Here is a 26,443-nt window from a genome sequence, read left to right on the forward strand (position 1 = left end):
GCAAGCAATAAGCAAAGTCGAAACTGTCCTGAGCTGAGTGGCTCCACAATGTGTGTTGTGTTTTCTTGTTCTCTGCCTGAGCCTCTCCTTCCGGTTTTTATCTTGAGTTCTAGTAAATCATTTTTATATGCACTGACTTCCAAAGTTATGGTACCAACAAGGGCAGAGAATCAAGAGGTAGCTGAGGACACACATGTTCTGCCAACGTGTGATGCTTTTAAGGAAATATTTGAGGAAGCAGAGAATAAAGAAAATTAGGAGACTGGTAGAAGTCTTTGACATTTTGAAGGAGGTTCTAAACATTGCTTCAACTGAGGATTGAGCAATCACTTAAGTACAATGTCTATACTACATCTCCACAGGAATACAGGATCCCATAAATAAGTTCAGTTAGAGCCCTAACACCTAGGAATGTATCCCCATGCTGAACTGGGTAAGTGTCCATATGTTTCTTGATTGACTCTGCATCAATCTCTCCTGTTAATTCTAACGAGTTTTCTAGTGAACACTATTTTTGGGGGTAATAGCATAACCTACAAATAACAATAATTATTATAATTTTCTTTCCCTTATTTTTTACCTCTTAATTTTCTCATCTACATGAAATTAGCCAATTCTTACCAATTATGTCTTTTCTGTTATTTGAATGGAGATGATTCCATATTTTGATGTTGATGCAACTTGTTTAAGGTAGCTCTTTAGCCATGAGCAGTAGCTCATGCCTGTAATCCCAGCACTTTGGGAGGCTGAGGCAGGCAGATCACCTGAGGTCAGAAGTTCAAGACCAGCCTGACTAACATGGAGAAACCCTGTCTCTACTAAAAATACAATATCTTAGCTGGGCATGGTGGTGCATGCCTGTATTCCCACCTAGTCGAGAGGCTTAGGCAGGAGAATCACTTGAACCCGGGAGGCAGAGGTTGGGGTGAGCCAAGATCGTGTCACCGCACTCCAGTCTGAGCAACAAGAGTGAAAATCCATCTAAAAAAATAAAAAAGATAGCTCCTTACAAAATAAGAACACATCCTCTTATCCCTATTTTATGAAGTGTCTTAACATCAGAAATTGTTTACTTGTATCAAATGCTTCCTAGTCTTTATAAAAGACATTGTATGTGAAAAAATGTGTGAAAATTACCAATCCCATTAGCTCTTAGAAAGGTGCAAATCAAAACGAAAATGAGACATCACTACTTTCTACCTGAAATGCTGATAGTAAAATTAGGTTGAATATAGAAAGTGCTGATGAGAATGTGAGCAACTGGAACTTTTAAAAGCGGCATTTAAATAGGTATAACCAGTTTGAGAAAGTGTTTGCCAGCATCTCTTAAATCCGAGTAGACAACCATCATAAAACCTGCAATTCTGACTACTAAGGATATAACCAACAGAAATGCATGCACATGTGCACGTTTTACGCTAGTTCAATTTATTATTGACTCAAATTGAAAAGCAAAGTTCGTTAACAAATAATAGGATAATAGATATTTAGAATATTTATACAATTATTTTTAAAAAAAGATACTGTATTTTTTCTTTGGCCTAATATGTTGAACTATGTTAGTAATTTGCTTAATGTTGCCAAGTGCTTCTGTTTCTGAGCATTCCTTATTAGTCATGGTGAATTGGTATTACTAATACTTTGTAGACTGAAAAGGTTGGTTTCTTTCTCTCTTTTGACTAGCTCTGATATACTTAAACTTATTTTTTACAGTAACTTAAATCATTCCTGTGACCATAAACTTGTGGATTTTAGCTTAAGAGAGGACTTTGCTATTCCAGTATTCCTTTTTCAGACACAGAAACACTGAAATCCTTTATCAAATTTACCTGAATCCTGTTTCCTAATTCAATATTAACCCATTAAAGCTTAGAAAATTTCCCCCAGAATGATTTAGTCACTAAAAGAACAGACTGAGAAAATTTTATGAGCCTTATGACATTAAATATGATAAAAAATGAATAGAAAATGGTCTGGAAATATTCATTAAAAGTTATACTCTGCATCATAATTACATTTCTTGAATCATTTCTGTTGGCTACAAGGTATAAGATTCTTGATGATAAAAGAACACTTGCATAACATATTACCTTTCATTTATATATTTTATCTTTTGTGAGTCATTTGCTTATGAAGATGGCTCTTTTGATAATATGCTCTGGATGAGTTAAGGTGAACTAACTTGATTTTGTTACATAAAACTCAGAGGAATATATATATATATATATATATATATATATATATATATATATATAAATTAAGAGGTTAAGACTGTTAATCCACTCATTCAACTATTATTTATTGCTCTGTTTTTGTACTAGGTTCTAGGATAGTAATGTATATCATCAAAATAGAATCATGTTCAGACAATGACTTTTTAAAAAAATTTACTTTAATAAAATTTACTTTTAATAAAGATACATGTGTCAAAAAGAAAGGTATCTCTTGAGATTCTCAGGAGTAACACTGTGGAGAATTCAAGGAAGATCTAGTATTATGGCTATTGTGTTGTCTGTTCAATAGTCAAGTTTATGAACTTTCTCTCTAGGACTGAGTTGCCCAGCTGGTGTGCACAATACCTAAGGTGTCCTGTGTGTCTGGGTTACATACGTACCAAGATTGATTTCCCTCAACTTTCAGGGGGCTGCTTGGGACCCAGACAGCTGAAGCCTCAGGCAAGTGAAGGCAGCCTCTTTTTTTTTTCTTTTTTTGAGACCGAGTCTCATTCTGTTGCCCAGGCTAGAGTGCAGTGGCACGATCTCAGCTCACTGCAACCTCTGCCTCCTGGGTTCATGCGATTCTCCTGCCTCAGCCTCCCGAGTAGCTGAGACTACAGGTGTGGACTGCCACGCCTGGCTAATTTTTTATATTTTTAGTAGAGACACATTTTCACCATATTGGCCAGGCTGGTCTTGAACTCCTGACCTTGTGATCTGCCCACCTTAGCCTTCAAAAGTGCTGGGATTACAGGCATAAGCCACTGCGCTTGGCCCAGCCTCTTCTATTTACCCTGGTGAGTGCTTAAGTATCATCCCTTACCATGGAAGGTACTGGGCACCATATTGTAGGACTGGACTCTTTTTTTTTTGAGCCAGAGTCTTGCTCTGTTGCCAGGCTGGAGTGCAGTGGCACATCTCAGCTCACTGCAACCTCCACCTCTCGGGTTTAAGTGATTCTCCTGCCTCAGCCTCCCAAGTAGCTGGGACTGCAGTACCTGCCACCATGCCCAGCTAATTTTTGTATTTTTAGTAGAGACAGGGTTTCATCATGTTGGCCAGGATTGGTCTTGATCTCTTGACCTCGTGATCTGCCCACCTTGGACTAACTCTCAATCTTCTATTTTTGCTTCTCACTGTCTGCCCTCCCACTTTCCAACCCCATAGTTTTCTGAACAAATTCTCATTTCCGTTGGACTGGCTTCTTTTTCCAGTCAGCCTAGGATTTGCTGGCCTTGAGTCTGAGGCCAGTCAGTGACTTTTGGTTGGCAGCTCAGATTCCCTTGTAAGGCAAAACCAGCAATCTACTGAATAAACCTAGCATTAAGCTGAGAAAAAGAATGAATAAAGCTAACACCATACATTTTCTCGTTTTGACTTACAAACTGATGATAGGCAAGGACTACATAGTGGGACCTTTACTTTATGTACCACTTTTTCCCTGTCAATGTACCATGTAGTACATTTTATACAGTTTCTTTGCAGAGATGTCTAAGGCAAAATTGGTAAAGAAAGTTTGAAAGATGGATTACATATATTTACTTCTTAAAAAATGAAAAAACACATGAATAATACACTTACCCTGATAGGCAAAGCAGTCTGTGCGAAGATAAGAGCTGGTGTGGTTTGTAGGAAGGTCACCGAACTAGGCTGATAGCATCTTGTCTTTCTTTCCAGCTCTGCAACCTTTATACAGGCCAGGTGCTTTACCTCCTGCATTTCAGTGTCCCCATCTCAAAAAAACATAATACTTACTATACCAAACCCAAAGGGATGTTGTGAAAATGATATCAAAGCGATTGGAAAGCTTGAAAATGCTAGGACATTTGTATGATATGAAAGAATGATCTTGGATCTAAGATAAAAGAGTTCAGGCACTTTGAGATTAGTAAGAAATTTGGGTCAAATGCTGAAGTAGGGCTCCTACCACTACCGTGGTTTTCTTTTAAAAGTTTAACTACAATACAGAATTATCATCCATTCTATATTATTTCATATATAGAGAAGTATTAAAATTTGGCTTTACAGTGATCATATTTGTTCTTAAATGTAAGACTTATTTGAAATTTCTTTTATATAATCTAAATAAGATACAGGGACCAATATCTTTTTTCTCAGCAGAGATCTGACCATATTCATCACATAAATTTTTATTTATGAGAAGTATCTGTACCACAACATATTGGAATTTTATATATATATGTATATATATATACTCAATTATACGTATATAAATATTCAATTTTATGAATCACGCCAATGTCTTTTATATGATCTACAATTATATAAATACAAATACAATTGTCTAAGCATAATTCATAAAACTAATAATTTTCTTTAGCTGGGTCTCAGATGTTGAGACCATACATTTAAACAGATATAATTACTATTTTTAATCGGTAATTATAACACGAATATCTGAATCTTGAGCTACCATAAAAGTGAGATCCTATATACTATTTTCTTTCATTTCTTTTCCCCTCAATTCACAGAAAAAAATTAGATATTTTTATTTTACCATGCTTGTGAGCAAATTCAAGACAGTGTATATTGTTCATCCTCACTCAGACAGCACAGACCAAGTAAAATGTCATCTATCTCATTAACAAGTATATTTTCCTTTTTTGTTTTAATTGCAATCTCTGTGTATACTTCTTACTAATACAACTAGAAAACCATTAATTATGACTTCATTTATTCAGTTTGATGCCCAAATATTTAAGAGCATGGTGTCTCTAGTGGACAGAATAAAAGGAATACTTGGTGGTAATAAATTTAGAACAAAGCCATTAAATAAAATTTATTTCTGTCTTACTGTTGTAAGTTATGTCTTACTATTATAGGATTAAGGTCTTTTTGATGGCATTAAAAAATAGACTTAAGATTTCTGCAAGGTCATTCTTGTTATGGGGCTTACTTGGCTCCTGAGGAAGATCAGTTGGTATTGTGGGTTTGGAAAAGCTCAGTTAGCATTCCTTGTGCACTGAGTATTTAATCTATCTTTGTTTTAAACATAAGCTGAGACCCTGAGGCATCCCTCAGACTATAAGAGACAGACTTAATGGTGACCCACTAGGAAAGTTGGTGTTTAAACAGAAAGAGGAAACCAACATTTGTTACTGTGGGCAGAGAGTGACTGAAAGGAGAGATTTCTAAAAATAAATTTTACAAGTACTCAAATAGTACTTACCATGTACCAGCCTCAGAGCCCATGCTCTTTACAGGCATTTATTCATTTAACTTAATCCTCGAAATAATGGCTGCACCAACTAGGCTTGTTTTCTGGTACAACAGATGAAGTCTACCCCTGAGGAGAGCTACTCAGTCTTAACAAGTACCATGGGGGCACTTGCTGAACAAGATAAGTCAAGAGATAGGGTATAAATCAGGAGAGATACGGATGGCAGTCATCTATGCCAGCTAGGTTCATCCATACAGTCTTCAGATTTCTTAAAAAAAAAAAAGAGGAATCATCAAATTCTATAATGTTAACACTTCTCTCTCAGTTTTATAGTAACCCTTCCTTTGACAAAGCCAACCTTGGCCACGTGCGGTGGCTCACGCCTGTAATCCCAGCACTCTGGGAGGCCAAGGTAGGTGGATCGAGACCATCCTGGCCAACATGGTGAAACCCCGTTTGTACTAAAAATACAAAATTAGCTGGGCGTGGTGGCACGTTCCTGTAGTTCTCGCTACTTGGAAGGCTGAGGCAGTAGAATAGCTTGAACCTGGGAGGCAGAGGTTGCAGTAAGCTGAGATTACGACACTATACTCCAGCCTAGTGACTGAGCGAGACTGTGTCTCAAAAAAAGAAAAATAGAAAACAAGAAAAAGTCAACCTTGCCTGAGAAGAACCGTCTACCACTAGATCAGCAAAGATACAGAACTCTCTTTTGACTAGTGGTATGGTAGCATTAGATTTATAAACAAGCAGTTGAACTGATGCAAATAAAGAGAAATGACCATCAGTGAGATTGGAGAGAGGAACACCACATTTTTTGCTTCCTCAGCATTCATGGATTTGTGTGGCTAACATAGGTTTTGTTTTTCTTTATTTTACAAGTGAGTTTCCTGTTATTTAATGTTGTTCCACTTTGCATTTCGAATTTCCCTTAAGCATCTAAAAATGTTACAAAATAGTGGCATTACCTTTTGCATTAAATATTAAATTAGCCAGAGAAGTTGAGTAACTTGTAAGTACTCCGACAAACAAAATATTAAACAATGAATTTGAACTTGGTGATTCCACCTAGTGAACTAATGGGATATAAGAGAATCTCTTACCAGACACCATGTTTAGTATTACACACAGTTACCCATCTCAGAGCCTTTTGAGGGGGTATTATATCTACTGTTTGAGGGTGGAGAAAACAGGCTCACACAAAGTACTAGCTTCCACAGGTCTCACAGCTAATATTAATGAAAGGCTTGGGCTTACAAAGTAGGTGTTTCAGGTTCCACATTGCATAGTACTATCTCAAAGACGATCTAGGGCATGGACATCCTGATAAAAACGGGCCAAATTTATTGGCTATCAACAACAGTTCCCTCTGGAAATACTGATCAAATAATGGCAGTAGGGCATCCCGCCACTTCCTGATTAGTTGAAAAAGAAACACCTGCGCACACACGTTTGACTAATGTCATACAGCTAAGGACCTGGACAAATTCAGCTAGCAGGAAGAAACATTTGAACAAAGGGTAGACCACGGCCTAGGAGGTGGATGAAGCCACCAGATCGTTTGCCTACCGAAGCGAGATGGGGCTGAGGCCCTCAAGGGCCTCATCGGCTGCCCAGAAGTCTTCTCAGCCCTGCCTGGATACAGCGCAGACGACCCAGGATTCACCTTCAGCGGTGAAGGCAAGTCCGAGTATAAGAGACGCACATAGGCCCGGGCCTCATCTTGACACTGCTTCTTACAAGAAGGGGGGGATTCAGAGGGATGCATCAATCCAGGTCGGAAAAACACCTTGTTCCCCCAGGAAGGTTTTGGAAGGAAATACCACCCGCGAAGTCCCCTTTCGGAGATGCCCTTTCCCTTTCAGGTACATCAGCCTTCATTTTGTACCCACAGGGTAGAATGTATGCGGGGCTCGCAAGGCGTCCCTCAGCCCCCAGGAGCCCCTCAGCCCCCAGGCGCGCAGCCACTGCGGGGGTCCCTGGGCGGGCGGGGGCGGCGGTGACGCAGGAGGCGGCGGGGCCCCGGTGCGGCCGGCGCGGGGAGGGGGCTGCTCGGCGCCGGCCTATCAGGACGCGCGGTGTTTCGGGCGCGGGCAGGGCGGGGGCCTCCAGGTTTCCTCGGGTCCGGCGCAGCGCCGCCTGCCGAGTTCAGAGCGAGCGCGCGGAGCCCGCGGGGGTCTCCGGGCGCGCCTGCCGGTCCCGGTTTTCCTCCGCGGCTCCCCCGCCCTTTCACGTCCGCCTCTTTCTCCAACCAGGCGCGGCTCCGACGGCGCTCGGCCTCCTGCTCTTCGGGCTCCCCGGCTCTGCCCGCAGCGCGCGTCGCCCGGTGGCTCATCGCCCGGTGTCCGCGGGCCCGGCGTGGGAGCCTCACCCGGGAGGGCGGCGGTAATGCCGCTGCCGCCCTTGCGGCCGGGCAGGCAGCTGGCGGCGGCCGCAGTCGGAGCGCGTTCGCCGCTGGCCGGGACGCCGCCCTGGCCTGCGCTCAGCTCCCGCGGCGGCCGTGGGGCTCCGGGGCCCGGCGCGGCATGAGGAGGAGGAGGCTCAGTGCAGGCGAGCGCCCAGCTCCTCGGCCCCCAGGGCCCCCGCGGGCCCCCTCGCGTCGCGCGCGCAGGTTGCGGCCCCGGCGCCCACGCTAGCCCCGCGCAGGCACGAGACGCCGCGGCCCGGAGCAGGAGGCGGCGCAGGCCTGCCGAGAGGACGCGGGCGGCCGGGACCCTGAGCGCGGGGCTTCGCGGCTGGGCCCCACCGGGCGCGGGCAGCGGAGCCGGGCGTGCTGCAGTTCGCTGCCCCTCTCCGCAGGGGCGCCGCGGCGCGCAGCCTGCGCCTCTCCGCACCTGCAGCCCCTCCTCCCGCCGCTGCCAGGCGGAGAAAACGCGCCTCCTTGCCCTTCCCAGGCCTCCTCGGATCCCCCGTCCCCTCTCCCTCCTCCACCTTTTCCCTCCTCAGCCTCCGCGCCTCCCCTCCCCCGACTCTCGTTCATTCCATCCGCTCCTTCCCTTTGCCTCCTTTCCGCTCGGTCCCTGTCCCCAGAGCCTCCCCGCGTGGACCCCGCTGCAGTTTCGGGGTTCTCAGCACGTTTATGGAAGTTTAGGGCCTGGACAGTGGCCCCGAGTCCGGCCTAAGAGCGCAGCTTGGGCTGCTTGCCGGGAAGAGGAAGATGTCTGTGCTCAGGCGGATGATGCGGGTTTCCAATCGCTCCCTCCTCGCCTTCATCTTCTTCTTCTCCCTCTCTTCGTCCTGTCTGTACTTCATCTATGTGGCCCCGGGCATCGGTAAGCACCGAGACACACCCTCGCTTATCCTGGTCATATCACAGGCAGCGCAGGCTGTTAAGGATGTTACTTCTGGGATTTGGAAGCTGTTTAAACAGGGGCCCGCAGAAAAGCGTTTAGTTTGAAATGTTATTTCAGACGTGTCAAACTGCTTCAGAGCATGGCTTTGGTATGTGAGTTTTGTTAATGCATGCATTTGGTTAATGTATGTTTGTTAATAACTTAAAAGATTGCATTAAGTAGACATAGCAAAAATTAGTGTGATGGCCTGGGATGCCCTAGTCGCTTTCTTGAGTGTTCATGACAGCTTTATCCATTTAACGTTAAGTCTTTAAGCCTAAACTCAGTGCTTAATTGTAGTTTTATTCAAACACCCTCGGGTATAAGAACTGGCTGTAAAAATATGGAGGAGCCAACAGCAGGGAATCTGATTGAGTCCAACAGTGTGTGTATTCTAGGGTCTTGTGTCGCTTTTTTAGAATGGGGTCAGTGGACATTTGTGCCATACTTCGGGAATTTTAAGGCGGTGAGTTGTCTTGTAAAAACAATGCCTCATTATTTTAGTTGCTTGGGTCTGATTTTCAAGAGTAGGTTGACTTTGCTACCTGTTAGGATGACTTCTGAGAAAATAGTGATTAAAATAACTGTTATTAAGGGGACTTGTAGATTAAACTGTTAACCTGTTGTATCATTTTTTTGTCCTTTGGTGCAAAATACACTTTTGTAAAATCTGCTTGAATTAACTTCTTTATTGAATATACGAATTCCTCTTCCCCCTTTTGCTGAAAAGGAGCCAATGCGGCGTTAATTCTAGGGAATGAGAAATAGGAACTTAACATGAATATTAAAATACGTCTTATTTCTAAAACTTTTTCTGAGTTTTTTCTGGCTACTGTGTATTTAATGTTCAATTACTTAGTAACAGTGAGCATCTTCTCTCATTTCTCCTTACACACGAATAGTCGTTTGAACCAGTGCTGTTTCTGCCGAGTTAGCTACAAATGTAATGCCCCTTACAGAGTGCAAACAGTTGCAGAATTGTGAGAGAGAATTATCAGGGCATTGTCTTGAGTGTAGTAGATTATTGTAATGAATTGCAGCAGGGAGGGAAGATGGAAACCTCATCCAGACTGCTTCATTTCTTAAAATTGCTATGAGACTTTTTCCTTAATAAATTTTTGGGTTCAGTGAGATGTATAAACCAGGTGATGATGTTTGAGAAGAAATGGATTGTTGAAACGTTGATGTATCGTAAAATAAAAGTTGTAGGGTAAAGTTTGAAGAATATTTTAACATTATTGCAGTTTTCCTTTAGGCCGGAAATAAACAAAACAAAACCTCATAAAAACCTACTCCTTGAAGCCTGTAGTACTGATGACAGTAGTAGTTTAGTGGATTGGATATTATCTAAGATATTCAACAAGGGCTTTATTTTTTTTTTTTTTTTTTTTTTTTGCCATTTTGGAGTCTTATACATTAACTCGTCATCTATAGCATTGTTTTACTTTCTGAAGTAACTTCAAAAGTTGAGCGTCTTTGGGGTATGCTATTTTACCAGGGATTTAACTTTGAGAGATTTTGGTGAAAAAAGTTTTTTTTTCACACTTAGATAACAATTTTCCCACTTTCTTAGTATTATGAGTAACACGTTGAAGTTATGTTACTCAAAAAGCTAACCAAAGGAAATCAAAATTCTAGTCATCCTTTTTTTTTTGAAGTTAGTGCATCAGTATATTATTTGTAGATTCTTAATTCGATTTGTGTATTTGTGTGAAATACTGATAGATTTTTCTTGAAATGCTTAATGTTTGCCATAGAACAGTCACTGATACAATGTAAAAATTTTGGCAAATGTCTTTTAGGCAATTAGATTGACATGGCTTAATCTACTCTGTTTTTGTAGGTAATATAAATGATAATAAAAGAAGTTATTAAAACCAGTTAGAAGAGTGCAAACCAAAAACTTACGCTATGAACTTGTCGAAATGAATCTATATGTCCAAAACCCTGCACCATTTAGCCAAAACAAACAAACAAACAAAACAAAACAAAACCCAAAACCTCTTTTTTAATCTTGTGTATCTTTATTGGGAAGCAGTTTTCCAAAATTCAAATTTTTGCTTGAAAGTTTGAATTTTATCGTTGGCAACAAATACTGTCAGTTTTTCTTGATGTGTCAGGCTTACTTTGCTCATTTTTGAGAAAATGTAGGTCAGGTACACAAGTTTAAATAACCATAGTTTTTCAGTTGTTCTTTCAAGTAAAGATGATGTTCCATGAAAAATGTGGCTTGTTGAGTTCCTGCTGCAGCAATCAGTTGCACAAGTGCTTTGGTATGCAGCAGAAATGTTTTATGCGTACTTCCTATTACGTCACAGATTTCTTATTTATGAGGCATATCCAAAAGTCATTAGGTTCTTATAACTAGTTTTTATTCAATGTACATAGATTTTTCTTGAAATAATAACTTCAAGAAAATAATTCATATGTTAGCCTGAATTACATATTGGGGCAAAATATGTTTATGACTAAAATGTATGTTGTATGAGTACTTCTTATGTGCCCTAAATAAACGATTCAAATCTCCTCTGTTAAGACGTTCCTATTAATCCTACCATAGCAGCCTGTTTGGTAGACTTTAATTCTGCTTCCCTACTTCTTTTCTGTCCTGAGACCTGTGGATGTCATGGGTCTTCTTCCCAGGCAGATCTTCCATCACTTTAGTCCCTCCTCTTTGCCATCCTGGGTAAATACACCACACAGTTGTAGGCAGCATAATCTGTTTAGTTTCCAATGTTTTCAGATGTTGCTCAGCATTTCTGGACGATTTGAATCTTTAGCTACAGTGAGTTCCATAGAACTCAAAGCTCATTATTTTCAAGGAAACATTTTTCTTGAAGTGTATAATGGATATAAGAAACACAGGAATAGTCTTTACATTATAAACTTTAGTACCCAGAGAAACTGGATGGCAGACACCTGCCCCCTCACCACACCACAGGAAGTCCGTGGACAAATTGCTCTATCCCACCCAGTAGAGGCTGGAGCCATAAATTGTTTCTTGTTTTGTGTCTACCTTTGTGCATAATTGCAAAAAGATGAGTGCAGTTGTTTTGGCTTGGCTGGATTGAAAATAGAATTGCACTTAATAGGAAACCTCTTTCCATATAACTTCCAATATAACTTCATTTTCTAGCTGTCATATCAAATATGAGGTGACTTATAAGTTCATTCAACAAGTAAGAGTGGTCCACCCAAGAGAGGCTGTGCCTTATTTGAGGCATGGAAGACAGATGACTAAGACCCAGTTTCTTCCCTGGTAGTACAATGTATGAGCTCCATAAAATGGAAGGCATGTGGTGGGGAGTGAGGGCTGGCTATGGATTTCCAGAGGAGAAAGTGGTTGAAATGGGATACATAAGATTTATCTGACCTTAGCAAAGGGATCCTACTCAGAGAGAGCAGCATGAGCAAAGAAAGATTCTAGAAAATGGGAGTAGTTCCATCCAGCTACTGCTTGGTGGCACATAGGCCGGGTTGTGGAAAGTCTCTGGGGCTTCAGTGCCCAGCCCTGGTGTTCAGGTGCTTGAGGTCTCTAAAATTCCTGACAGAGAGAGACTAGTTTTTGTTCACACAGCTTTATCAAAGCTGTCTATGATTACAAAATAAATTGATAGGGCCTCTGTCAGTGGGGCAATGTAATGGGAGGAGATTGCATAACTTCCCTGGGAGTGGGGATTTCACTGTCCATTTGACTCACCAAAAGTCCTGACCTTTCCTGTACACACTGACGTGCTGTTTTGTTCCCTGGGTAGAGGTGAAATCTGGTTGGGCCACTTTGGTCTGACTTCCTCTGGGCCCTTGGAGGAATTATCTGGCGGGTGCTTTGTTATTTGGGCCTCCCTGGGGTGTGTGCCCAGCTGGGAATGGTGGAGGTGATGGTGATGTGTGATCAAGGTGTGTGGTCTGTGTGCAAGCACGTATGTTGGGAGAGGTGTCTTAGGTCCTTTGCTCAGGGTCCCTCTGCCATATTGGTTGGGGGTCTTCCTGGGCTAGCACAGAAGGTGATTAGTTGCCCTGCAGGTTTCTTATCATAGCCCTTAGCCTCCTGCCCAGGCAACTGGGCCTTTGGAGCTGTTATAGTCTGATTTTGTTTCAAAGGACCCAGTGCCCAGAACACCCAGTGTTCTGATCTACATGGCCCATTTCAGGAGTTTGCATTTGGGCCATGATATTGGGCAACTCTTTTCCCCGGGCTTCCCTTACTGGCCACATGTTCCCATGTTATTTTTGTCCTGTGAATAGCAGGAAATATCAAGTTTTGGAAACGATGCAGTCCATTGTTTTAGAGTGACCCTTCTCGTATGAGGGTTGGGTTATACGGGGCAATAGACGATAGAAGATTAGAACTATTGAGGTTGGTAATTGCATCAGGGCAGAGTTGAATAGATGGGAATAGTGGGTTTGAAGAAACAGGAAAAGATTTAAGATGAGGCTTGGATTCTAGCTTAGACAATCAGATAGCTACTAATAGGGAGTATAGAAAGGCATGTTTTTAGGGGCTATTTTGATTTTAGAGAAATTGAGTTAGGATCCCTGTGTGATATCCAGGAAGAATTAGTAGGTAGGCAGATTAAAGTAAGGGCTTGCAACCCAGAAGAGAGATTTGGTTGTCTTCATCATGTAGGTGAATGGTATTTACTTATCCTCCAACACACTTGAGTAATAAAACTCACTTCTGCAATTGGAAGTGACTCACTGTGTTACTCTGAAATGGGGAATAACAGGGGTTAAATTGGAATACAGAGGAAGACCCAGTATAGTTTGAAAGTATCCCATGAGAATTGCTACCCTTCTCACTCACTAGCCTGTTACAAAAGAGTCAGTAGGTCCATTCCACCCTCAAGAGATGATTTGGCCTTCCTAGAGATTGTTTCCACAGTCAGATTGCCATTCCTGAGTAGCATATGTAACTCAGCTGTGTCTTTTCAATGTACACTAATCCAAATCCTGTGGCCTTATGGGAAATTAAGTAATATTGAAGAGAAACTTGATTCACTGAAATCCGGCAATGCTAACTGCTGTTTTCCACCTTAGCCTTCCTTTTACGAATACATTTTAGGTTTGTTAATGTGGCACAATGAGGCAGTGATGTGTTTTTCTGCAGCAGTGCTTATCACGACTGCCTTTAAGTTTATTCAAGATAAAAATAGCCATGTCTGTGATTACTTTTGGAAGAGAAACTTGTAACCTAGGTTTGCAGTATCTATATGTAATAGGTATTCCAAACACTGTTTGTAATTTGGTTGGGAACAGAACGCATGTTCCTTCTGAGGCAGTGTGTCATCCACAGTAGTTAATTTCCCAAGCAATCTTGTGGAAAGCCTGTTTCTCACAGGTTATCCTGCAAGGCTTCTCAGGGCACTTGTCCTTCTGGGCCTCATCTCTGGTGTTCTAGCTGTGGCTCTTCCTCTCACCCTCAGAGCCCATGGATTTGCTCCTCTGACCAGGGGCCCAAGGCCACGGGAAGCTTGGGCGCAGAGGCGTTGGTGTTGCTGGAGCCAGAGCTATGGGCAGAGCAGCCCCAGGAGCAAAATCCTAAAGGTAGCCCACTGCCTTGTCCATATTTGGAGATCTACCTCTTCCCTGCCACAACCCACCCCCTGCCAGCAGGGCTAGCCTTGTTTGTGAAATGAGAGAAGAAAGATGGCCACTGCCTGAAGTGTCACACATTATTGTTGGAAGAGCTAAAATGTACACCTTAGGATTCCTGACTCATCCTACCGTGCCTGAGTTGAAGGAACTGATCATTTTTGCCCTGGAAAATGGAAGATTTAGGAGAAATAATATGAGCTCTCTCTTCTTCAGTTTGAAGGAATACTGTATAGATGAGTGACAAAACATTTTTTGGATAGCCCAAGGTAGCAGTGAGGGTAATGACGATGAGGCAGAGTTTAGGCTTATTGTAAAGAGAGAGAGAGAAAAAAAACCAATCTTCTGACCTTCAGTCAGTGAAATAAGTGGCCTTATAAGTGCTCGTTTCCTTACACATTGTCAGGTGAGGAAGATGACTGTTACGGCTGTGATTACCCTGGCGAGGGTGCTTTACTTGGGAGCGTGGACAGACCTCTTGGATTCCCTTACACTCTGTTGCTTGGGGCTACGTTTACACTGTGTGCTTAGACTGCAGCACCCTGGCTCACCTTGCAAAGGGGCAGACCTGCTCCTCCACCTGTGCCCGCACCCACACTGTCTTTGTAACTACTTTTCCCTTTCAAACCTGCCTTTCATGTTTGTCTTAAGTAGAAATGTGGAGGTGGGCGGGGAGGCTGAGGTGAGATGTGTGGGAGGTGATTTTTCCAGAGCTTGGGTTTCCTAGGTCGCCCTTGGGAGTTCCTCAGGCCTGTGTGTTTGCAGCATTCTTTTTCTAGTTCATTGTTTTGGCTGCCTTGGACCGAGCTGGCTTTTGTGACCGCTTTCTTTCGTTTGTTCGCCAGCATGAGCGGAGCCGGCCGTCCCTACCTCTTTCCTTTCTTTTTTTCTCCTCCCCCCCTTGTCCCTCTGAATCTGGTTTTCCCTTTTTAATTCTTGAAGGACACAGTGATTTCATGTTTGAAAGGCATATTTGATCAAATTCGGCCTTTTTTCAGGATAATAACAGGGAATAATATACAAATAATAGAGCAGTTCACATTGAAGGTCGATTCAACTGAAGATTGAGAGTAGGTTTTCTGAGGATGCCCATATGTCTTTTACATACCTTTGGAAAATTAAGCATTTACTCCAATTATGATGAGATATTTTTACCTCATATCTTGGGCCCATTGGAAACTTTCAGGTAGCACCCCAATTCTGTTTTTCTTCAGCATTTATGTCTTGTATTGGGCCAGTTTGATTGGCTGTGTTTCACCATCAGACTGCTTGTGGACATAATTGGTTTTGGTCTTAGCTAATTTACCTAAGTTTGGTTTAAGATACAGCAATACCCCTCCTCCTTTGAAATAGGAGAGTTACCTTAAAGGATGTTTATGTCACTATTTAGATTTTTGGCTGTGAAGCACAGCAAAATGTTTAGGAGAATATACTTAGTAATTTCAAATCTTAATTTTTTTTTCCTCTGGAAGTATAATAAATACAGCTTTTTGCTTGCGTCTTTGTTTTTATGGTTAATTATTTGAATTAGTGAAAGTCTTTGGCTTCACCAAATTGTGCTACATGTTCATTAAACATGAAACACACATACTCCTATGTCTAAATGAATTGTATATTCCAAAGCTATGTAAAAGAAGATCCATTTAATGTAAGTTAAACTGATTTGGAAGGGTCTACTATTTTACTTGTTGCAAATGTTATGTTTAGAAAATTACTACAAGCAATAGTTTTCAAATATGTTTTTAAGGGTTATTTGAGGTGATAGGGTTTAATAAGCTTATTTCCCAGGTATTACCATGCCAGATTCTGATTCATTTTTAACACATACCCGGATGATTCTGCACACTGAGAACAATGTTTCTGAAAAATACCCCAAATGGTTGGGAAAAAATAGTGCTACATACTTTTCTAGATTGATTACCTTACATCATTTAATAGAACTAATATTTTATAGAACTAATCTTATTGAAAACCTGATTAACTTGTTTATAACATCATGTTTTACTGGCAGTAGAGATGGCTATTATAGTGAAGCAACTTTTCTTTCAGAAGAGAAATGGGCAGATACATTATTTATGCCAACCAGGAAAGTGTGTTCCTTTATGAGTCTGCAGTGACTAGGTGATTGGCTCCTAGGTTATCCTAAATTTGTTTAGTGTTTTTAATTATTAGAAAGATACATCATAATTCCCTTGAGACCAATAAAACTTATTAAACTGTATAGCATTATAGGTTACCCAGTGGAAGTAGTTTCAAAACATTTCCTAGCATTTGGCTAGAAAAGTCTTTTTATAATATCTTTACAGTAATATATTTAAGTAGCTATATGAAGTTTGTTACTATAAAATGATATTTTGATTGAATACTATGGCCTGTTTTTATATATTTGATGCTAATGTTAATATGATTTTACTGAAATCTTGTTACATATATTGCCTTCCTGATAATTAAGTTAATTGCTCAGAAATTATGACTTCTAATTATAGGGCAAATTTCAGTTTAACTCATAGGAAGAGAAGTTGGACATTATTTTCATTTGAATCAAGAGATCAAAGGTAGAGAATTAAAAGATATCTTGCTTACTGATTTGGAAATAAGCTTTGGAAGTCATTGAAATTCATTTCCTACCCAGTTCCCTTCTCTGATTCTTGTTTTAGGCTCATTTTCCTTTCATGAATACTAAGTTGGAATTCTGAAAGGTATTTTAATTGTGAAAACACAAGAAAATTGGAGATGATTATAAAACATATTCAAATAGTTCACATTTCAATTTTTCTCATTTTGACAGATTTCTTATATACTCATATGTATATATAGATATATAAGTAATATATGTGTGTGTGTATATATATGTGTGTGTATATATACATATATATATACTTATATACTCTGACATCACTAATTTTCAACAGTTTTATAATGTTTTCTGGGCCTGCTTATTGATGACTTGGTCTTTTAGTCTGTAATGTCATTAAGTGAGTTTTCTGATTAGATTTGGAAGACCTGTTTAATTGCTTGCATTCTTCCTTCCCTGATTTCCTCATTTCCTCCTGATTCTACTTTCCTCAGTGTGGTTCATAACTCTCATAAGGCTCCTGTCATGCTTTAAAAAACCTATATAGTCATTTTAAGTGAATTACATGGTGCGTTAGCAAATGACAGGGCTGATGGTTATCTTTTGTTAGATAGTGTTTTCATATCACTAGGTTCAGAGTCTACTTTTCAAATTATCAAATAGGGTTAAAGTAGGCTGAACTAATGATCTGGTTGTTGCAAAAGTCTTTCTAATGTTTTAGGCAGTTTGTGGATCTTGGTTCTTTACAGAGGAAGCCAAATGGCCCCTTAATTTTTGACATTGCTTGGTAAACAGTAGGCACTCAGTAAACTTATGTGGATAAACATGTTTTTGCCCTGAACATTTTTAGTAAGATCATTGGAAAAGTCAGTTTTTATTTAAAAATGTTTAACCTTGATCAGTGTTCAAACACAAATAATCTCCAAAAATAACTTAAAATTGTTAAAATGTGGAGTGGAAGTTATAAAGATACCTGTTATAAAGAATTACTTGTTAATTTTTAGTGTTTGTATTTGCAAAGCTTGAGTTGTTAGCTAAGATCTGAAATAGATCTGTGTGTGATCATTTATTGTTTGATAAAATGGGGCTCTGAACACAGAATTCTTGCAGTCTCTGTATTCATTAGTCAGCTTATAACTTGAAAAGTAGAGGGAAGGATATTATAGGTTAGTAATAATTTGCATTGAAGATTTCCTTGAGTCCATACCTGGTTTTGAATTATTGTCACCATGGTTACACAAATAAGCACTTTGACGTAAAAGAAAACAGCCTGGCTGGGTGCGGTGGCTCAAGCCTGTAATCCCAGCACTTTGGGAGGCCGAGGCGGGTGGATCACAAGGTCAAGAGATGGAGACCATCCTGGTCAACATGGTGAAACCCCGTCTCTACTAAAAATACAAAACATTAGCTGGACACGGTGGCGCGTGCCTGTAATCCCAGCTACTCCGGAGGTTGAGGCAGGAGAATTGCCTGAACCCAGGAGGTGGAGGTTGCAGTGAGCCGAGATCGTGCCATTGCACTCCAGCCTGGGTAACAAGAGTGAAACTCTGTCTCAAAAAAAAAAAAAAAACCAACAAGAACAAAACAAAACAAAACGGAAGAAAGAAAACAGCCTGGCACAGCCTTGACATTTGTGATATTTTGATTTTAATCCAAGTAATACCTTCCTTAGTCCTAGGTTTAGTATGAATAATATATCATATGTAATCTGGCCTAACCTTGGGGTTTACACCATTGTTACTGAGGATAATGTTTTCCTTTACCCACATGGATGAGTAATTCTTGGGAATTTATTGAACAAGAGGCTAGATGTGGAAAGAAGACAATTTTTCAGCATCTGAAACAGATATTTAGAAGATTATTGTGAATTCTTAGAAATTCTTAGAGATAACCTGATCCACATGTCTGTAGTTAGTATTGAGTATTAAGATCTTTACTTTTGTCCATATTATTTCCTGTGTTCTGTAAATAATATGGGAAATCATTTTCTCCTCTGTAACTTTTAAGGATCCTTTCTGGCTTTCTCCTCTTTGTATTGAAGGAAATCTGGTTTATCACTCATAGTTTCACTTCCCTCATAACTTTTTGCAATAAAAATTTCTTTTTTCTTGTCCCTCCCTGTCCTCTGTGACCTTGAACCAATGTTTCTTCCAAATCCCTTCCCCTCGGAGTCACTCAGGCTTGTGCTTGAATCCTGAGTTTTTAATTCTACCTATGTTAACTTTCTTCCGAGTTTGTTATCTCATCTTCTCATGGAGAAAGTTGTACCTGTCATGGGGTGGTGTGTTATTTTCCTGGGGTCAACATAGCATACTACCACACATCAGCTTGAAATCCCAAGTGTATTTTCTGAGTTACGGATACCAGAAGTCTGAAATTAAGGTGTTGGCAGGACAGTTGGGGCTCTGGGGAAAATCCTTCCTTGCCACTTTCAGCTTCAGGTGCCTGTTGTTGGCTGGTGGCCACATCACTGCCACTGTCTTCACATTGCCTTCGTGTGTCTGTCTGTGTGTGTGTGTGTGTGTGTGTGTGTGTGTGTGTGTCTGTGATAGTGTGTGTGAAATCTCCCTCTGCCTTTCTCTCAGAAGAGTACTTGCCATTGGAATTAGGGGTCACCTGGGTAATCCAAGATGATCTCCTCGTCTCAAAATCCTTAGTTTAATTACATCTGCAATTTCCAAGTGTCACATTCACAAGTTCTGGGAATTAGGATGTGGGCATACCTTTTTGGGAATTTCCATTTAACCAACTCCAGGTGGTTGTAAGAATTAAATGAAGTATAATTGTGTTATGTGTACTTACATATATTTATATGTGGACTTTAGCTCAGTGACTGACCAAAGTCAGCACTTAGTAAATGTTAATTCATCTCCTGCTCTTCAGAAACCTATGCCCACCAAGATGCTATATTCCTGGAAGATTTCGGCAGTCAGTGCTCAATTCTGAATGTTCTCCTCCACTTTGTCCCCGACCTCTGTCCTTGTTGTTGACCACCAGGATGTCCAGCTCTTGTCTTTCGTCCTCACTCTGCCTGGCCATGCCTTGGGTGTCAGCATAGCTGTGGTCTGCTCTGCCTTGCACCTCTGCAGACCACAGCCTCCCTAACCTTCCACTTCTGGAACTTTCTCACCTCTGTTAAAAGTTATGTCTCATCCTCACAATGACCTCTCGTTCTCTCCATCCGCTTGGACCTTCCTAACTTCTGTTACTACCCATCTCCACTCCAGGTGGATTGTCATTTCCTGGCTGCGCACTGCCTCTGTGCACCTCAGAGCCTCTGCTTAAACTCTCCGGCCCATAAAAGGGATTTCCCTCTTTTCTGTTGTTCTTTTAGTGCCTTAAATCATTCATTCTTTCTTCTACTTTCTTCCACTCAGGTTGCAGACATGCTCAGGGCCCTCTTCTTCCAGAAAACCTTCCCCTGATCTTGCTAATCGCTTGTTTTTGTTTTCTGAAACTTGCAGCTTTCACTTTGTTAGTATCCACTGAAATCTTTACTATTTTCCTTTTGTTTCCATTGCTTCCTGAAGCTGCTCTCTTGAAGGCTTACAGTGATCTCCTGTTGGCTTTTTAGAGAGGCTAAGTGGTTGATGGTCAAGGGCTAGCTTGCTAGAGCCAGACTGCTGGGGTTGAATTCTGGCTCCGCCACTTACCAACAACTGTGTGACCTGTGGCAAGTTATTCAACTCCCTGCTTCAATTTCTTTATCCGTAAAATGGGAATAATAGTACCTACCTTAAAGAGTTGCTTGTCAGGATTAAATAGGTTAGTATATGTAAAGTATGCCTGACAAAGAGAATATGCTGAATTTTTTAAGCTGTTTTTAAGTCTTTCTCTGTAGCATCTGCACATTTGACGTGGTTGACCTCTCCCTCTTCTTTAGTCCATTAGGTTTTTCACTGTGCTCAAGCTGAGCTTAATTCACTTTGGGGTCTTTTATTTTTATGCTGCCTGTTTGTTGTCTGTCTTCATACATCAGATCTTCACCTTCTTATCTCCCTTTTGGATAATTTTTCCTCTGGAAATTTATCACGATAGTTACACCTTTTACATTTATTGTCTCCCCAAATTGTATTTCTAGCCCCATTTTAGCTTCAGTCCTATATTTATAACTGCATCTCAGATTGCCTGAACAGCATCATCCTCTCCCTCGCAAAATCATTTATTCACTGGACTTTTGTTAAGAGACCTGGGAACTGTGGCAGCATGTCATAGCAGCTAGGAACCCAGATATCAGGATCACAGGGATGCTGCGTTAGCATCCTGAAAAGCCCAGGCAACAGTTCTAGATCCCTGCAGACAGGCATGGTCTCCTTGTCTTGAATCCTTACAGCACTGTCAGTGAGCAAAGCTGTTGTGGAAAGGGGCTGGGAGGCACAGTTCTATAGCAGATGTGTCTCTTAATTTCCTTAAGTGGAGAATTAGACAAGTTCATAAATCTCTTGCCTTACAAACTCAGGATAGAATGCCTGGCCTAGAAGCTTTCATAAACTTTGAAGATAGGTTTTATTCTTTAAAAAAATTTTTTTTTGAGATTTTACCCCCTGGGAAGCAGAACTGGTAAATAAATTAGATTTATGTCTCACAATGCAGAGTCTAATAGAAAATGAAATTAGAGAACACAACAGCATGGCTTTAAGCAGTGGTAGGTTTCCCTATTTGTTTTCTGAAATGAAGTTTCTTATAAATTGGAATAGAAATTTTAGACAAGGATTTTTCTCTACCCAAAGACTTGCCAATAAGACATTACATTTTATACTACTACTGGTAAGTTTTGGGTTTGAGTTAACATAGTCTTATATTTGGAAAGCAGACAGTTGGAACCATTCTCGTGCTGGTTTAGCGTGTCTTGCAACCCTTTGACATAGCACTTTCTTCCTGTTAAGCACTCTATTAAAACACAGCTTCCTTCCCTAATGGGTTCTGATCTTTAGGGATTAAACCCATGAGGACCATTAACCTGAGGAATGTAACTCGATTAGCTATAAATGATTTGAAATAAATGAATAGATTTTCCTTTTGGAGAAATTGGCATCTAGCTTTTCTTAATTTCAGTCTTCATTCATCTATTGAATAGTAAATGCACTCTTTTGATAAATCACCTTTGTTAGAGGTACCATTAAAAAATCATTTTTAAGGCCAGGTGCAGTGGCTAACACCTGTAATCTCACTACTTTGAGAGGCCGAGGTGGGCTGATCGCCTGAGCTCAGGAGTTCAAGACCAGGCTGGGGAACATGGAGAAACCCCGTCTCTATAAAAAAATTAGGTGGGCATAGTGGCAGGTGTCTGTAGTTCCAGCTACTTGCGAGCAGTAAGGTGGGAGTAGACAAGGAGACCATACCTGTCTGAGGTGGGAGGATTGCTTGAGCCTAGGAGGCGGAGGTTGCAGTGACCCAAGATTGAGCTACTGTACTCCAACCTGGATGACAGAGCGAGACCTTGTCTCAAAAAAAAAAAAAAATCACTTTTTTCCTTAACAGTTTCGTTACCTACAAGTTAAATAATTTAAAAAATTTTTCTAGGAAACACAATAATACATAGAATGCTTCTACTCAGCATCTTGTTTCTTAGGCCAGGATCAGTTCTGGAAGTCCAGGTTTTTTGCCTTAGGCTGAGTTCTACTACTTTGTGGCAGGTTTGCTTTTTACAGTTTGGTGTAGCACAAATATAAGACGTCCATATTATTGACAACAAATTTCATTTGTAACTTTAGGATTAAATAATCCAAGGTGCTGCAAACCAGGTGGCGTTAGTGATCTGTGTGATGCTGCCCCGCCCACATAATTTCAGTTGAACTTTAAGATCTTCATTTAGACAGAATTGTTAATGTTAGCTTGTCTTTTATTGAACATTTTCCTACATTTTTGGTTGGTTGTTCTTTTAGTTTTTTTTTTTTCTCTTCATCTCTTTTTTCCATTTTTTCATAATTATCAAAGATACATTTATTGTAGATACTTTCATTATTAAAAAATGAAAATGGATTAAGAAATTAGAAAAAGAAAAGTCTAAACATGTAAGAATGAGATCAGGAACTAATATATTTAAAATAGAGGAAAACAGAATTGAGATATTCAAGACAAATTATTTAAATATAAGCAATGGAATACACAAATATGACACATCTTATCAAAGAGAAAAGGGAATGCTTGCTCTGGCAGCAAATATGCTAAAATGGGAACAATACAGAGAAGATTAGCATGGCCCCTGCTCAAGGATGACATGTTTATTTTCAAATTTTAAATAGAAAAGTAAAGGGAGAAAACACAATTAAAAATCAAAAGTAGAGGAGATTCAAAAATTATATGTGATCATGCACAGCTTTACCTAATTTGAATATCTCAATAAAACTGTTGAATCTCTGGGACAAAATAATTACTCCAAATTGAATCAAGAATAAATAGAAACTGAAATACACCTAATACAATTTCTGGCAGAGGGCAGGCATTCAACAAATCAACAAATTGAATACGTGAACAGAGAGGAATTGGAACAGGTGTCTGATTACAGCTTTTATTTTTCTTTTGAGACAGTCTCGCTCTTTGCTCAGGCTGGAGTGCAATAGCACAATTCTGGCTCAGTGTAACCTCTACCTCCTGGGTTCAAGTGTTTCTCCAGCCTTCGCCTCCCAAATAGTTGGGATTACAGGCATGTGCCACCACGCCCGACTAATTTTTTTATATTTTTTAGTAGAGACGAGGTTTCACCATGTTGACCAGGCTGGTCTTAAACTCCTGACCTCAAGTGATCACCCATGTTGGCCTCTCAAAATGCTGCGATTACAGGCCTGAGCCACCACGCCCTGACATTACAGCTTTTAGATGACTTCTTATGAGAGGTCAGTTCAAACTTTTAAGGATTTAATATCTGCCGCACTACATCAGTTGTTTCAGAGTTTAGAAAATGATTGCAATGTGTATAGTCTATTTTATGAAAGTAACATTAAGAACAAAACCATAGATGGGCAAAAAAACCCACAAACCTTACTTATGAATATATATTAAATAAATTGTATGAATAAGTGTTTCCCTATACGGTCTATTTATTTTAAATAATTTTAACTTTTATTTTAGATGCAGGGCATGCATCTGCAGCTTTGTTACATGGGTATATTGCATGATGCTGAGGTTTGGAGTAAGATTGACCCTGTCACCTCAGTAGTGAGCATGGTACCTGATAGGTAATTTTTAGACTTCTGCTCTGCTTTGTCCCTCTCTTCTGGTGGTCCCCAGATTCTGTCGTTGCCATCTTTATGTTCATGAGTACCCAGTGTCTAGCTCCCACTTACAAGTGAGAACATGCGGTAGTTGGTTTTCTGTGCCTGCGTTAATTCGCTTAGGATAATGGCCTCCAGCTGCATCTATGCTGCTGCAAAGCACATGATTGTGTTCTTTTTTATGACTGTGTTCTTCATTCTTTTAAAGTCCACTTAAGTACAAAAATGTAAAAATGTGTTGTATTTGTAACCCAGTATAGTAAATTCACACATCAGCAAGTTTTTTTAGAAAGCCTGTAGACATGCTCTTAAAAATGACATCTGTAAAGCTTATGTGAAACCTGGATTTCTGTTTCTCTCTTTTTTCTGGATTGAAGTTGAAAGAAGTTTTATTTTACTCTGCTGCTCTAGTAGTTTTATTTATGCTGTGCTCATATGAACTTTGAGCAAGTTAACATTTACATAAAAAGTGGAAAAGAAGGTAGTAAACATTAAATTTCTCTCATCCCTCTGTTCCATCTTGAGAAAGTAGAGCAGGAGTCAGAAAATTAGTCAGCATTCTTAATTTTTTTTATTCAGCATTCATCTTTCGAGAGTGTCATTACTGTGTTCAGAGACAGCTTATCTTAAAATTGAGTCATTAACTGAGACTTGCAGTTTCTTGGTTTTTGCCACGGTAGCGAGTTGCTGCCTCTTATCTGAATGGAGTTTATGATTTGCTAGCTTTGTGTTTAGAGGCTTTAAAGAAGGGTGCACTACGTGCACATCTGCCTTGTGAAAATGAGGAAACTGGGATCCAGGGAGCTGTACAAAGTTATGCATAGCACTAAACAGAATTGGGACCAGGAAAGGAGTTTCTGACTTAGTTCTGTGCCTCTGGGGAGTCTGGACATCTCAAAAGTTGGGGATTTTTCTGATCTTTGTCAATTTACTAGTTTCTCCCAGCAGAAGAAATTAGGAGCTTATTTTTGAAGCAACTTACTATGAAGAATTAAATTGACCTGCTTTAAAAATGCACATTGATTTTGATTTTGCTTTTAGCGATCCTGGTAGATAGAATCGTGATTGAAAGGGAGTGTAAAAGTTTAACTCTTAGGAATGACCCAAACAGATACTGATCCGAGATCACTCTTCCCTGCAAACACATCCAAGAATTTTCAGGACCATTGTAAGTTCTTTATTCATACTAGATATTACGGGATTTATAAGGAATCCTAGCATTTGTGAAGTTTTTGGTATGAAGAAATTAATATTTTAACTGGATTTTATAGCTGTAGGATTGAGTACTTGTAATAAAATGCCTTTTTGAAATTTCTAAGTCTATTTTATAGTAGAAAATCACGTATGGATGTGGGGGTTCATTATGATACTTTAGTTTGTTCAGTTAGTTTCATTCTATTTGATAGATGGATATTTCCACATTATTATTATTTTTTTAAAAATCTGTTTTTGGAAGTTTTTATAGTAGGCAATATTTTACATTTCTATTTTCCTTTTGAATGTGCTGATTTAGTCAGTTTATGTTTATTGGGCACTTCAATTCTGAATATTATTTTATTAAATAAAAAAAGCTTACTGAGCTATGACATTCTTTCTCTATTTTTCTTTTGTAGCCAACACATATCTCTTTATGGTACAAGCTCGAGGTATAATGTTGAGAGAAAATGTGAAAACAATAGGTCATATGATCAGACTGTACACAAATAAAAACAGTACACTCAACGGTACAGGTAAGATTACTTTCTGCTTAACCCCTTGTCATAAAGCAGTCAGCCAAATATTTTACAGTCTGTTTTGCCTTCAGGTAACTGCCTGTTAAAGATGAAGATATCTTCCCCTAAGCATCCTGGTAGATTATTTTACTATGCAAATAAAGACTTACCTATTTTAGGATGTATGAAGGTGTGGTCACAAAAGTGATGGGGTTTTGTGTAGATACTTAATTCTTGCAAACAAATTAAAATATAGAAAGCTGCTTCAACATTTTCAGTTCATATATTTTATTTAAGAGAAATTAACCAGAGAATAATGTATTCATCTTCATGAGCCATACTACCATCTCTATGTTCATTCTAGTTCCTGATTTGTTTTTCCAACTAGGTCTAGAAAATAGTTGTTTTTAATTATAGAAATTGTTAATAGTTTTATGGCCTTTTTAATGATCTAAAGGAGAAGTTTTATAAAATTGGAAATTGGTAGCTGCTCTTGTCTTTGTAAAATGTTACCTGGAAATAGAATCTCCATTAGAATCCCAAGATGTTAAAATCTAATAAGCTGAATCAATGATTTAATGATGGTAGAATTTATGTAAATAGATTCAACTACTGTGCAAG

At 39.8% G+C, this 26,443-nt stretch overlaps 1 protein-coding gene and 1 pseudogene across 3 annotated transcripts in view; both read left to right on the forward strand.

The window, feature by feature from the left end:
- The first annotated feature begins 7,241 nt into the window (after positions 1 to 7,241).
- Positions 7,242 to 26,443, forward strand: part of B4GALT6 (beta-1,4-galactosyltransferase 6) — a 62,653-nt gene continuing 43,451 nt past the window's right edge. The window contains exons 1-2 of one of the 3 annotated variants that reach the window (XM_074383646.1): positions 7,242 to 7,262; positions 25,724 to 25,840. In XM_074383646.1, coding sequence (XP_074239747.1) covers positions 25,741 to 25,840 — 100 coding nt within the window. In that variant the 5' untranslated portion in view covers positions 7,242 to 7,262; positions 25,724 to 25,740. Of the gene's footprint in view, positions 7,263 to 8,197; positions 8,670 to 23,674; positions 23,733 to 25,723; positions 25,841 to 26,443 lie in introns of those variants that run through there. The other 2 variants (XM_003924753.4, XM_074383647.1) reach the window with 2 other exon arrangements.
- Positions 23,044 to 23,136, forward strand: LOC120361693 (U6 spliceosomal RNA; annotated as a pseudogene).

Source organism: Saimiri boliviensis, chromosome 13 (genome assembly GCF_048565385.1).
Source record: "Saimiri boliviensis isolate mSaiBol1 chromosome 13, mSaiBol1.pri, whole genome shotgun sequence".
NCBI classification, from domain to species: domain Eukaryota; kingdom Metazoa; phylum Chordata; class Mammalia; order Primates; family Cebidae; genus Saimiri; species Saimiri boliviensis.